The sequence below is a fragment of the Echiichthys vipera genome (genome assembly GCF_963691815.1).
Source record: "Echiichthys vipera genome assembly, chromosome: 14".
In the NCBI taxonomy this organism is placed as follows: domain Eukaryota; kingdom Metazoa; phylum Chordata; class Actinopteri; order Perciformes; family Trachinidae; genus Echiichthys; species Echiichthys vipera.
Window position 1 is genome coordinate 11,357,228 of NC_139839.1, and position 13,209 is coordinate 11,370,436.

The 13,209-nt window shown below is 40.6% G+C and overlaps 1 protein-coding gene across 1 annotated transcript in view; it reads right to left on the reverse strand.

The window, feature by feature from the left end:
- The window catches only part of LOC310956527 (actin-binding LIM protein 3-like), a gene marked incomplete at both ends in the record, with an annotated part of 44,329 nt that overhangs the window by 12,809 nt on the left and 18,311 nt on the right, over nt 1–13,209 (reverse strand). The window contains 10 exons of the mRNA XM_083926780.1: nt 470–574; nt 953–1,064; nt 1,944–1,973; nt 2,161–2,322; nt 2,797–2,877; nt 4,077–4,135; nt 10,065–10,152; nt 10,612–10,705; nt 11,220–11,346; nt 12,690–12,802. Coding sequence (XP_083782906.1) covers nt 470–574; nt 953–1,064; nt 1,944–1,973; nt 2,161–2,322; nt 2,797–2,877; nt 4,077–4,135; nt 10,065–10,152; nt 10,612–10,705; nt 11,220–11,346; nt 12,690–12,802 — 971 coding nt within the window. The remainder of the gene's footprint in view (nt 1–469; nt 575–952; nt 1,065–1,943; nt 1,974–2,160; nt 2,323–2,796; nt 2,878–4,076; nt 4,136–10,064; nt 10,153–10,611; nt 10,706–11,219; nt 11,347–12,689; nt 12,803–13,209) is intronic.

The window sequence follows — 13,209 nt, forward strand, 5'->3', positions numbered from 1 at the left end:
GAGGTCAGAAACTTTGCAGCATGAGCAGCGCAAGGGAAAAAGAGCAATGAAAGACAGCTAGTAAACCTGGCAAATTATTTTATTTGGACCGAAATGATTGGTCATACTTTTATCAGAAATATGAGAATTTAATCATTTTGAGTTTCAACAACTGGTGGAGTTATTTTACATTTTAGTGTGGCAGAAAGGTAAGAATTGCTTTAACGCTAATACCAAATTACCACAGTTACGTTAGAAGCTCACTGGGAATGAGGATGTGTGTCTGTCAGGAGAGCAGATATTGATCCGGGGTGAGGGTGTGGGTCAGGGGCTCGGCTTGGATTCAACTAGATTTGATGATTAATGGTCAGCTCGTGTCTAGACATAGCATAAGTAAATATCTGGAGATTGGGTTGGTTATGATCTGACGTGGCGGGTAAATTAGGGTTAGTAAACAGGTCAGGGGTCTGCGTCACGGATGGCGGCCTACCTGGCACATGGAAATGCCTGGGGGCTTGGAAGGTAGTGGTGGTGGGTGTGGCACACCTGGGCTCTGGCTGACTGTAATAGGGTGAGCTCCTGCCACTCTCACTGCCTGCAGCCAGCGCAGCCAATCACAGTGAGAGAAACCAAAGCATGAGCAACAGAATGGCACACGTCTCCAGACAGATATACAGACAGACGGACAGACAGACAGACAGATAACCTGATGAATTACACGTATGTGAGTGTGTGTGTGTGTGTGTGTGTGTGTGTGTGTGTGTGTGTGTGTGTGTGTGTGTGTGCGGCAAAGGTGCTGAACATGATATCACATACCGTTACACCCACTCAAAGAGCTAGTGCATCTTTCCAGTTAGGGACCTCACATTTTCTGTGTGCATGTGTGTGTGTGTGTGTTTGTGTGTGTGTGTGTGTGTGTGTGTGTGCGTGTGTGCATGTGTGGTACGTCTGTCTGCTTGAGTGGGCACATTACCGGGGAAATAATAATGCAGTGGGGAGCCTCCATGGCGACTGTGTGTAGGGGAGTCAGTGAAGGCGGAGCTGGAGGAACGCCTCGTTCTTAGCTCCACGCTTTCCAAGAGATCCTAAAGAAAGAGAGAGACAGAGACAGAGACAGAGAGAAGGAGAAAGAGAGGGAGAGAGAGAGACAGAGACAGACACAGAGAGAGGCTGTCTTTCAGTAATGTGGTTTCATTTACTAAATGCAGTAAATTAGACTACACAAAGCTCCTTTCAATACACAATTTAATCACATTGAGTGCAGTTTAATATTCTATACTGTGCATGTGCTGCTAGAACGTCTGTTAGCACACACACACACACACACACACACACACACACACACACACACACACACACACACACACACACACACGCTTTAAGTTAATCAACTTTTGGGACATAAGCTCATCCATTTTTTTTTGGAGAGTCAGATAAAACGATCTACGTGTATATACGCTGGCTATTTATAGACTGTAGCCATTAATCAGATCCAATCCAAATTTATTTACGAGTCAACAACAGTTAAACAACGTGCTGTACAGTCATGTATAGCAAAAACATTAAAAAACAAAAACCCACAAAAAACTCTTTAAAAGACTGGAAACCGATATACAGCTATCCTAGCTCCTTTACCTCGACTCCTGACCTTTGACCTTTTTTGGATATAAAATGTCACCACTTCCTTATTTTAGGGTTAGAACTGGTGACCCACTGTGACTGATCACATGCAACAGATAATGCCTAAACATTGAAATTTATGACAAGGACCAAGAAACTGTACTTTATGTGGATTTGTTATGCCTGTCCCATTGTTGCCCATCCCTGCTGTAGTGAGTTGATCCGTCACAATCAACTTTGCCGTATAAATCTGCATTGATTTTCCTCCCCTTACATCGTTTTCATAAGCACAGCTACAACTTTTAAATAAACCTTGGAGCAAAACAGTTGGATAGAGTACTTACACGAGAGTATGGTGATAAGGATCCCAATGACTGGATGAGAAGGAGAAAAAGGACGTGCCATTACTATGACTCAGTCAACAAAAAAAAAATGAATGACTTTTATCTGATTTTTTGTCTGACAGAATGTAACTTGGAGTCATCTAATGCTGTAGCTTCCATGATTGCTTGTGTGTGTATGTGTGTGTGTGTGTGTGTGTGTGTGTGTGTGTGTGTGTACCTGTCTGCAGCTGTATCGCTCCAGAGTGTCGTCTGAGAGGTGTGTGTGTGCATGGTCGGCCTGATAAGGGATGATGTCAGGCCTCTGGATGTCATATATGGCTTTGACCCTGGGCAGAGTCACCATCTGCTTATAGTTCAAGACATCACCATCAGCTTTAGACTATGAGAGACAGGGAGGAGAGAGAGAGAGAGAGAGAGAGAGAGAGAGAGAGAGAGAGAGAGAGAGAGAGATGGACACGGTCACAATTTTAACATTAGATTTGAAATAAAAGATAGAAGAAAAATCACAGGCAGAAAGACAAATATGTTCAAACACACAATAAAAACTGAAAATAGCGGTGTGATGATACACAAACAGATAGTTGGTAGACTTACAGATACACAGAGAGAAATAAGATAAAGAAGACAGACAGGTGAGTAGGTTGCCCCACACAAAAAGAAAAAAAAATGTTGTGAGATAGTCTGTAGACCCTGGAGCAGGGGATACAGAACAGTGACGAGACAAATAAAGCTTTCAGGAGACTCTGTGCTTCTGTGGCTGTCAGTTACATTTTTTGATTGAAGGCTGTGACAGCGGCAGCCTAGGGCGTAGCCGTAGCATTGTTGGTGTAACCATGGTGACGACGCTACTCACACAGATGAGCCGGTGAGGGGAGCCAAGGAGAGGAGAGGAGCCCGGAGAAGAAATGGACGCCGTCTCAGAGGTGCGCCTCAGCTGGCCGGACACATGTCAGAGAGTTAGAGCCTCAGGTCAAAGTAAAGTTAGATCAAATACAACAGCTAGTTTGAACGAAAGTGAGTAATGATTTGTACTGTATATTAACAACATAAATTCTGCATACACAAACACTCTCTATAAACAACAGCAGTTTGTTAAAAAAAATGTCCCGTCACCTGAAGGGGTGTAAAATAAGACTCATATACTGCATAAACACCAACTTACTGTGTATTATTTGGCATTAAAAAGGTTATAAGTTGTTAAGACTTAGTATAAAGTACACGTTTTAGCTGAGACACCTAACTGAGTCTCTATCTCTCTCTTGCTTAAGTAAAATTGACTGATAACTTTCGCTTACATTCATTACAAACAGAGAAACATTCTGTTAACTTGATCTTAACTTGTGTAACAGCTGCAGAACATCTACAATGTGCATGTGTGGAAAATAAATACATCTGGGTAAAAGCTTTTCAACTCTTGACAATACACACATATAAAGCTGAGTAAAAAAAAAGACTATGCCGTTTTCTCAACTTCTATGTTTTTACAGTGTAATTATTGTAAATCACTGAAACTGATAACCTGTTGTAATGCGACCGTATGTGTAAGTGTCATTGGGGGAATTAAGTACAAAGATGACAATGACAAGAAGATAAGATGGCCAATGAGATAAATGATGTTCATGTTAACATAGGTGAGCTGAGCAAGAGAAATTTGTTTTTCATTCTCTTCATTTTAAGATTTTGCATATCCTACATTCAGATACATACAGGTATGTACAAGGAACGCAAGAAGGATGACCCATATTGTGTTATTTGCATTTTCATGGTGAAACTCCCTCGCTCTGGCAGGAAGTGGCCAAAGTGCTTTCTGGAAACATAAAAAAACCTCCTTGGAAACAGATAAGACTGGTAAAAATAGTTTCCCCTCTGTGGCATTCTGTAAATTGCATGTACAGTACTGCAAACTATAAAAAAGGGAGTCCAAGCACTACATCTTAGATAAAAAGCAAGATAAGAACAACTATTATATTGATATGGAGAGCAGCCTTGTTTAAGTTAGTTTCTCATAGTGCAAAAAACAATGTAGCTTATAAACAGAGAGATAAATATCAGACAAAGAGAAACACAGAAAAGGACAGAAACGGAAATAGAGAGAAATGGCATGGGGCTGTGGGTATTTTGAGTATCGCTCACCCTCAGTTTTCTCTCCAGCCGAGCTGCTTCTTTACACATGGGGTGCCAAACCTCTGAACCTGCACACAAACACACACTATTTTAGCTCAGTTCATTTTGTTTACTGTGTGTGGGCAGCAGCCGTACAGTTTTATGGGATCCTATGAAGAGAAGTTCAGCCATTCTCAAGTGCATCAACACAATCAACAACACAGACACACACGCACACGCCCATGCACACGCACACACAAACACACACACACACACAAGCACAAAACGCAGTGCATAAGGCTGTAGAGGTAGTTTGTCTGGTCTGAGGACACAGCATGTAAGTCTTGTCGTCTCCCCACACCAATAAACAAAGAAGAAAACAGAGACGGAGAGAAATAGAATTTTTAGCCACGCTCCCAGTGTGGTTTAAACGATGGCAATATGGGTCGGTCCACAACTTTGGTCGGGACAGTAATATCATAAAAAATCTGGTCGTTCATGGTCCCCAGAAGATGAATGAGATTGATTTATGTGGTTTTGAGTGAAATGTCTCATCAACTATTGGATGGATAGCTATGGAATATGGTTGACACATTCATGCCCCCCCCCCCCCCCTCAGGATTATTGTGATCTCTTAGCTTTTCCTCTAACACCACCGTCAACTCAAAATTTAATTTTGTCCAAAGTTTTTGTGATGATTTTTGTGATGATGATTTAACTTATGTATTAGCTGTACATCAGCATTTTAATGTTAGCATTTAGTTCAAAGAATAAAAGACAATAACTATAACAACTAAATAACAATTCAGCCCAAATCATGGATTATTGTGTAAAAGATACAGAAAGATACAAAAAAAATTGTAGTATAAAGCCCCTTTCACACATGCACTGCAACCCTGAACTTACAGTACCTAGACACTACCCGCTGGGGCTGTATATGAGAACGCAAATGTCTGAATCAGTTGGAACGGACATTTAACAGTGGCAGCTCCCTAGCACAACTTCTGTGTAATGTCCAACTGAGAACCAAGTGTGTAAAGAGCAGGCGATTGTGCAGATAATTCACAGCGAGCGAGTGGGCACGTTGATAACGTTTCTGTCATGCAGGTTGTGTGAAAGAATCCTACACATCCAAAGGTAAGGAAGAGTGAGTTACACAAAGACATCAATGAAATTAACACAACAGAGAAAACATGATTCATGATCCGGGAACTTCTGTCGGTCAGGACCGATGGCAAAGTCATCAGACAAATTTAAGGAACGGAAAGAGACTTGGTTGTTTATGACCAAATTATGAACCAGCTACGTGAGGCGTTGTAATCGTAAACCAAACGGAGAATGTTCGGACCTGACTCTTAAGACATTGTCCAGAGTTCATACAAGAAAATGCCTTCATATTACAGTATACAGTGCAAAACTTGTAAGTTGATTGTGAAGAGAAATGTGCGTTTATTTCATAAGCTGTGCTAAACAGATCCACTGCTTTGACGACATTGTGCTTTAACCGAACTGAACGATAACAAGTGGTGGCCTGAGGGACGAGAGAGAAAAGAAACAGGAGAAGAGGGAACTTTATTAGAGAGCAAAAGATGAAAGAGGGAATGGATGGAGGCCATGAGATCATATTCATAACAATAAACCACTAATGTCAGGATGTTATATGCATGTGGAGCTGATAGGGATAATGACAGTAATACATCTTCCCTGAACACACACACACACACACACACACACACACACACACACACACACACACACACACACACACACACACACACACACACACACACACACAATCATTTTCTCTGGCCTTGGGGCAACGCAGAAACCGAATGGACTCATTTAGCTAATCATTACTCTAATATAACTACTATCAACACTACAAATCTGACTTGCACACACACACACACACACACACACACACACACACACGAACAAGCACAGATACACAGGGGCACAGATGCTACAACCACACACACTCTCACACACCCACACACAAAATCGATACTGTAGACAGAAACCATGCGTGGTGATTCAGTGCACCTCCGCCCCACCCACGCTCCCCAACTCTGCTGCCCAACAGATGTATGGCCTTGGAGTTTATCCTTTATCTCCTGGTTCAGGGGAATCTAAATGTTGCAGAGGAAAATAATTCATTCTAAAACAGCACTGCACATCCGGTCTGAGAAAATTAGCCGGCTGAAATTTGTCACAAAATAATTCAAATTTAACTCATTTTCATTTTGTAACACAGTCTTAGCAAGACAGTCTTTTATTTACTTTTTGCAAAATGAGGTTAATCAGTCCTTATCTTGACCAGAGATATACAGTACAAAAGAGGGAATCTAGGGATGCAATATGGACATTTGTGCTTGTGTCATTTGAAATTCTAATGCTATTAAGCAGCAGGTATTTAAATGGCCTCAGGAGATTTGCTTTTTGCTTAATCATGCTTCCCTGAGAGACAGCGTGCGCATCAGACTCATCTTGTCAGATATATACTATTATTTCTTCCATTTCCTTTAACCTCCTATGTCTCTTGTCTTTCTTTTTTAAACTCAGACTTTGTTGAGAGGGTAAAAGAGGTAAATGTGCATAATTGCACGTAAAGGGTTACTGTGCTGATTTTAATCTAGCTGTGTCATGGCAGTGTGGGCAGAGAATGATGCGTTCTGCATTTCTCTGCGGACTCTCTTGTGAGACCTCCGATGCTCCAAGCTCTGTGGGAAGCCAAGCATCGTTGTTATGACACAGAGATGTTTTTGAATCAGTAAAATATCTCAGTGTCTAATTGGAGTAGGGAATATCTTTTTTGACACCACTGATCAGTCAGCTGTGGCCGGAAATACGACAAGGCTGAAAGTTTCAAATCATGGACATTTTCTGTCCAAACAAAAATAGTATAAATAAATAAAAACATCAAATTAATTCTTTTCTCTTTGTCAATACCATGATTTTTAACAGCTCATAATATTTCTATTGACCGTAGCTCTGGCTCATTTTCTAAAGAGGCCTGGTGGGATATAAACCTGACATGGTTGATTTATGTATTCGTCAGCTGAAAGAAAATTACCTGATAACTATAACAAGAATCAATGAGTCATCTGAACTACGTCTTAAATAAATACAATTTGTTGATTAGACCTTATTTAGTGAGAAGATGTTCTTGTTTTTCTATTTTTTATATTTCTTTAGAATGAAAAACAAGCAAATTTTCACATTTCAGTCAATTAGTGAAAAACTAATCAACAGTTTCATCAGTGATGACGATATATTTTGTTGCAGTTGCAGGGCTATATACTGTATATACAGGTGTCCCAAAAAATGTATACGCACTTTAAATTATTGTTAAGTAGGTGTTTATTCAAATTAAATGAATTTTTGAAAATGTAATAGAATTTACAAACATCATTTTATTGTTTTGTCACCGTCATACTGCATCCGTTCTGGTCCAGACACTGCTGACAAAGGGAAGCAATGGAAAGGCACACATGGAAATGCAAACAATTACCCTGGTATTTGCCTGCATTCACAGTCAATGGCTGCTCTCAATTCAGCAACTGTTGGTCTTATAGTGTAGACTTTGTCTTTTAGGTATCCCCATAATATATATACTATATATGTATATATATAAAATTGAGTTTTCAGCTGCTAAAGTGTGTATACATTTTTTATATATCATTTCTATTACAACGTCAAAAACCAAAGGCCAAACTGCGTTACAGCAATATTTACGTCATTTAGACGGCCCTTTACATTCTGATCTTTGTACCTAATGTTCATTTTGCACTAAAGTTCTTAATAAAATTAAAAAATAATCAGCACTTTACATTTGTCAAGTATTTAATTCACACAGGAGTTTACAAATATAGTTTTTTAACATGCGGTTATATCATGTAGACTATTTATTTATTGAACTTATTTATTGCCCTGCTGTAGTTGCAGTCTATAACCTGGAGTAGCCTGGCATGAGAATCAACATTTGAACCACCTGAACAACACCTATCACGACGTTATCTTAAAGATGTGGCCAAATTGTTGACAATACAGTAGAGGTGTTACTGTATTTGAACTGGAGTGAAGTGGAGGTTAAGTAACACCACCCCGATGTCTTCAGATGTTTGAACAATGCTGAATAATGAGAACATGATCGAGGGAACAATGAACATACTATTTAAATCCATCTACACATTTTAAGAGAGTAAACATCCACAATTAGCTCATAAAATACCTCTGCACCCTCAACACACTCAACACACACACACACACACACACACACACACACACACACACACACACACACACACACACACACACACACACACACACACACACACACACACACACACACACACACAAAGCACTTCTTATTACAGACATGCATCATGAGATTGATTACTTGTGTGTGCGCGCATGTGTGGTGGGTTGTAATTGAGTGTGTCTCACGAGGGTGATTGCTCAGCCCTCCTACATGTCTGAAGTCATCAAAAGGAGTAGATGTAACCTTGGGGCAGCTCACCGGAGCTCAGCACACACACATCCACACATCTGCATTCATATGCACACACAAAAACGTGCAAACATGCTTTTGAGCACATACATGAGTATACACGGAAAATGACACTCAGGCTCACTAATATTTCCAGGCATAGATTAAAGCACATACATACAGTACACCGACTTTAGGTGAAATATGCAAATGCTTAGTTTCACTGGAGGCTGTTAGCGGGAGAGCAACAGAATGTCAATGAGGTGAAGCAGGAGGTGCAACGTGTGTGGTGACTCTGGGACTCTGTATGTCAGCCCCATGTTACGGTCCAGTAGCTCTGCATTTAATCTAGATTTAACCCAGTTGGGAACAAATCATCTGTTTGCACGGTATTTGAATTTTGCATTTCCCTGTTAACTTAAAGAAACAATTGTGCAGTTCAGAATCGCAGGGCTCTCATTGTCATGGGTGTATCATATCTCCTACAGTACAGTATGTTTATATGCAGCTAATTTGCATCAACGTCACGTTTTCAAGGAATGCATCTCATTTTCTTTAAACACATCAAACATGTTGATATTGTATCTATCTGCAAAATCTTCACAACCAATATTATACCTTATTCAATGAAACGCATATGTATTTAAACTAAACTGTCGTTAAGGTGTGGTAAAATGATAAAATGACATTGCTGTTGCCATTTAATCATAATTTTGCAAATTATATGTAGTTCCATATAAATATTGTGGCCAATATTATGGTGCATTTCCTCCGAAACATAATTGCTAATGCAAAACAGCTGCTTATCAGAGCAATTTGTCAGACATTTGGTTGGTTAATTAAAAAAACATTAAGCAAAACGCATAATAATGCAAGTTCGTCCCACAGGGTCAAGAAGGTTTTCCAGCGTCCTCATATCAACCTATTTAAATGCATGATTGAGCTTATTAACTTTAATTACTATAATGTAATTTGCAAAACAGAAGCTCCTGGATGATTAAATTTAAACCTCCAGAAAGTCGGTTTCATTCAGATTAATTCTGTCAGTGGCGGGGCAGACTCCGCAGAGTAATGGACACAGCATAGGCGAAGGTTGAGAGGTAATGGACTCTAACCTCCGTGAGGGGGGAAGGTGTGTGTTTGTGTGTCTTTACCACTGAGGGTGGGCAAGAGTGGTATATGTGAGATCAATAACCTATATAATGGTGCTTTGTTGAAAGCAGTCATTTATCAGGTGACCGTATCCTACTGCTCTCTAACACACACACAAACACACACACACACACACACACACACACACACACACACACACACACACACACACACACACACACACACACACACACACACACACAGGCCATCTGGATACTTGCAGGGTTCAGCTAATTCAATAGATGCTACAAGTCTATTCCTATGCCTAATAGCTGTTGTGGACACATCTATTTACCAAAACTTAAAGTCAGTTCTATTGGTGTTACATGTATTGTTCCGTTTGTCTTGCTCCCCCCTCCTCTCCTCTCCTTCCTCACCTGTAAGATACATCTCCTCTCCTTCCAGAAACATCATGTGACAGCGAGCACACCTGGCACAGCTGGGGTGGTAGCGCTTCCCTCCAGCCTGGAGGAGAAGGAAAGAAAAGGAAAAGTGAGAGGAAATAAGATAAAGCAGAGAGAAACAAGAGCAGATGACACAAATGAGGAAACAAGAACAAATTGGTGATAAGAAATAGAGAAAAAACAGGAATGAAGAAGGGGGAGAGGCGCGATGAGAACAAAAAGGAATTAATAGGGTAGAGGAGATGGGAAAGTGGTGCTTTGTTGGTTTTCCAAAGCTGCCTCGCCATCACGCAACACTTCAGTCATTTAAAGAGGGACAGCTGCGTTTTTTTCCGCAGCTTTTTATAGACTCACAACACACTCACACACACACACACACACACACACACTGTACTGGCATACATGCACACAAACCCACGCTTTGCTTCACAAAGATACACACAGACAAAAAAAGATGCACATTCTCCCTCTTGTTCCCATTTTTCTTAAGAATACACACATATCCACACAGGGATTTTACCTCAAGTACTCTGCCGCTGATGAACCTGCTGCAGCTGTCACACCTGATCCCAAACTGGGTGTGGTAGTCGGCCTCACAGTAAGGTATCCCATCCCTGCCAGGGACAAAAAAAAACAGAAAAACAAACATAAGAAGCAAGTTCTCACTTTGAATTTACCTGCTGTCTTTGTGCAACAACATCGAGTCGAGGCACACGTTATTGTTTTGCAAAATATATAACAATAAAGCCCCTTTCACGCATGCTCTTCAATCCTGAAATTATTGCGACACTACCTGGCGGAGCTGTATGTGAGAAGGCAAATGTCTGAATCACTCAGACTGGGCATCAAATAGAGTGTATCCTTCCAGCGCCCTAGTACAAAGACCAGACTATCTCGGGACCTGATTCCCCTGACATTGTCCAGGGTTCATATATGAGAAAGGTTTAAGAGTTCTCCAAGTAGCTTTCTATTTTAACACCTGCTTTAAGCAAACTGGTCACAGCACAAAGCTTCAAATATGAAGCCGACACACAAGCAACAGAAGATGTGGATCGCTTGAGAAAATCTTTGATATTAGCTCAAACATAACAACAGTAGAGAGAGTACATGGGGGTTTGAGCCACCTACTTGCTGATGTACTCTCCGGTGAGCGCACAGCCGCATTTTCGGCATTTAAAGCAACTGACGTGCCACTGTCTCTCCAGAGCTAGCAGAGACTGACCCTGTTTGATCTCCTCGCCACAGCCTGCACAGTCTAGAGGAGAGGAGAAGGGAGAAGAGGAAAGGAGAGGAGAGGAGAGGAGAGTAGAGGAGAGGAGAGTCAGAAAACGCAGCAGTGTAAAAACATACAAAGAAGATAAGAGCAGCTTAAACATTTGGAGCATTTATCATGCTTCCTCTCTGTCCTCGTCTCTCCGCTCTGCCAACCTCTCTTCACTTCTCTTCTTCTTCCTCTCTCGTCCTCATCCCTCTCTCCTGTCGTCACAGTCACACTGTCTGTGCCAGATGGAGCTACCAGAACCAGGCTACAAGACTACCTGGAGCAGCAGTCCACCTTCTGTGTTAGTGTGTGTGTGTGTGTGTGTGTGTGTGTGTGTGTGTGTTTGTGTGTGTGTGTGTGTGTATAGCTGTAGGGGATGTGGCTATGTTTTGCATTTCGGCAGGAGGACAGATCTCTTCTAGTTCTTTCCCCCTGTAGGGGTACAAACAGTCTTACATACAGGATGATTCACAAAGATGCAAGTAATTTTAGGTAAATATCCAGAAGCTACATAGAGTCAGTCCACGTATGACGCTACTAAATGGCCAGGAGGGATTCTATTCTTCACTCTGTCACACTGATATTAGGAGCCAGAGCCTGATTATTTTTCTGTACTATAGACGCCTATTATCCTAAAGCTAAACAACTAATGTTACCATGAACATGGGCACCGTAGTTTATTTTGAATTACTCCTATAAACACTGTCTTACTTGTTTAGGCACTAAATGTGTATAAATATAGTCCCCTGTTTGAGTAATGTTGGTTATATATTGCAGTGCCTATGTGTTTTAAGAAGTCGCTTAACCTTAAAACCTTTTTGTTAATAGTTTTTTAGGATTTTTGTCTAAAGTACAAATGAAAGGGCTAAAAGTCGCAAAAAGTGTAAGAAGTCAGAAGTATTGAGAAACAGACGATTATTAGAGATGATTAGTTTTGGTCTTTTCATGGGATTTATTGACAACATGAGAAAAAAATATATTACCGCCAGACTTTAATACTAAAAGCTGGGTGGTTTCTTATTTTTTCTCCCATTTGTTGGAGAATTTATTTTTTTACCTTAGCTAGTTAAATTTGCTGTTGAAAAACATCAGATGCCTCCAAAGATTGTAATTAGTCCTTTGAGATCAGAAATGACACATATTCCAAACCTAACAACAAATATCTTTCAAACAATCATTCCAAGAATATACTGAAGAATATACAACTTCACTGTATGCATTATTTTTGTAAACTCCACAGCATTATCCCTACTAAAAATTCCTTTTTTACCAAGTTTACAGTATGGTGGTTTGCCTGTGAGTGTGCATATATTTGTGTGTGGGTGTTTCTTTCTTACAGCTTGGTCCATGGACCTTGACGGGCTTGTCGCTTTTCAGAGTGTGTGAGCATTGCTGACACACACACTTCTTCCCACAGAAAGTCACCCTGTCTCCAATTGGGAACGGACTCCTGAGAACACACACACACACGCGCACGCGCACACGCACACACACACACACACACGCACACACACACTCACACACACACACACACACACACACACACACACACAGAACATTTCAATAAAGCTATGCATATATGGTGTGCAAAAATCTTACTGGGCTCAGTTTCACCTTTTACCCCTTAGTGGTAGAGTATCTATATCTGTGCAGATACATTTAGTGTGTGTTTTTTATCTGCAGACATTTTGACAAATGCAACAGATATTTTGACATACAGCATTGGATGTGGAAGGCGTGGCATCTGTGGTTCTCACAGGATAAACAACTTCAAAATCAACAGCAATGCTTTTATATTAACATATTAGATGGTTATATATTCTATTTTTTTATGACAGTACCAATAGTAATACTGAG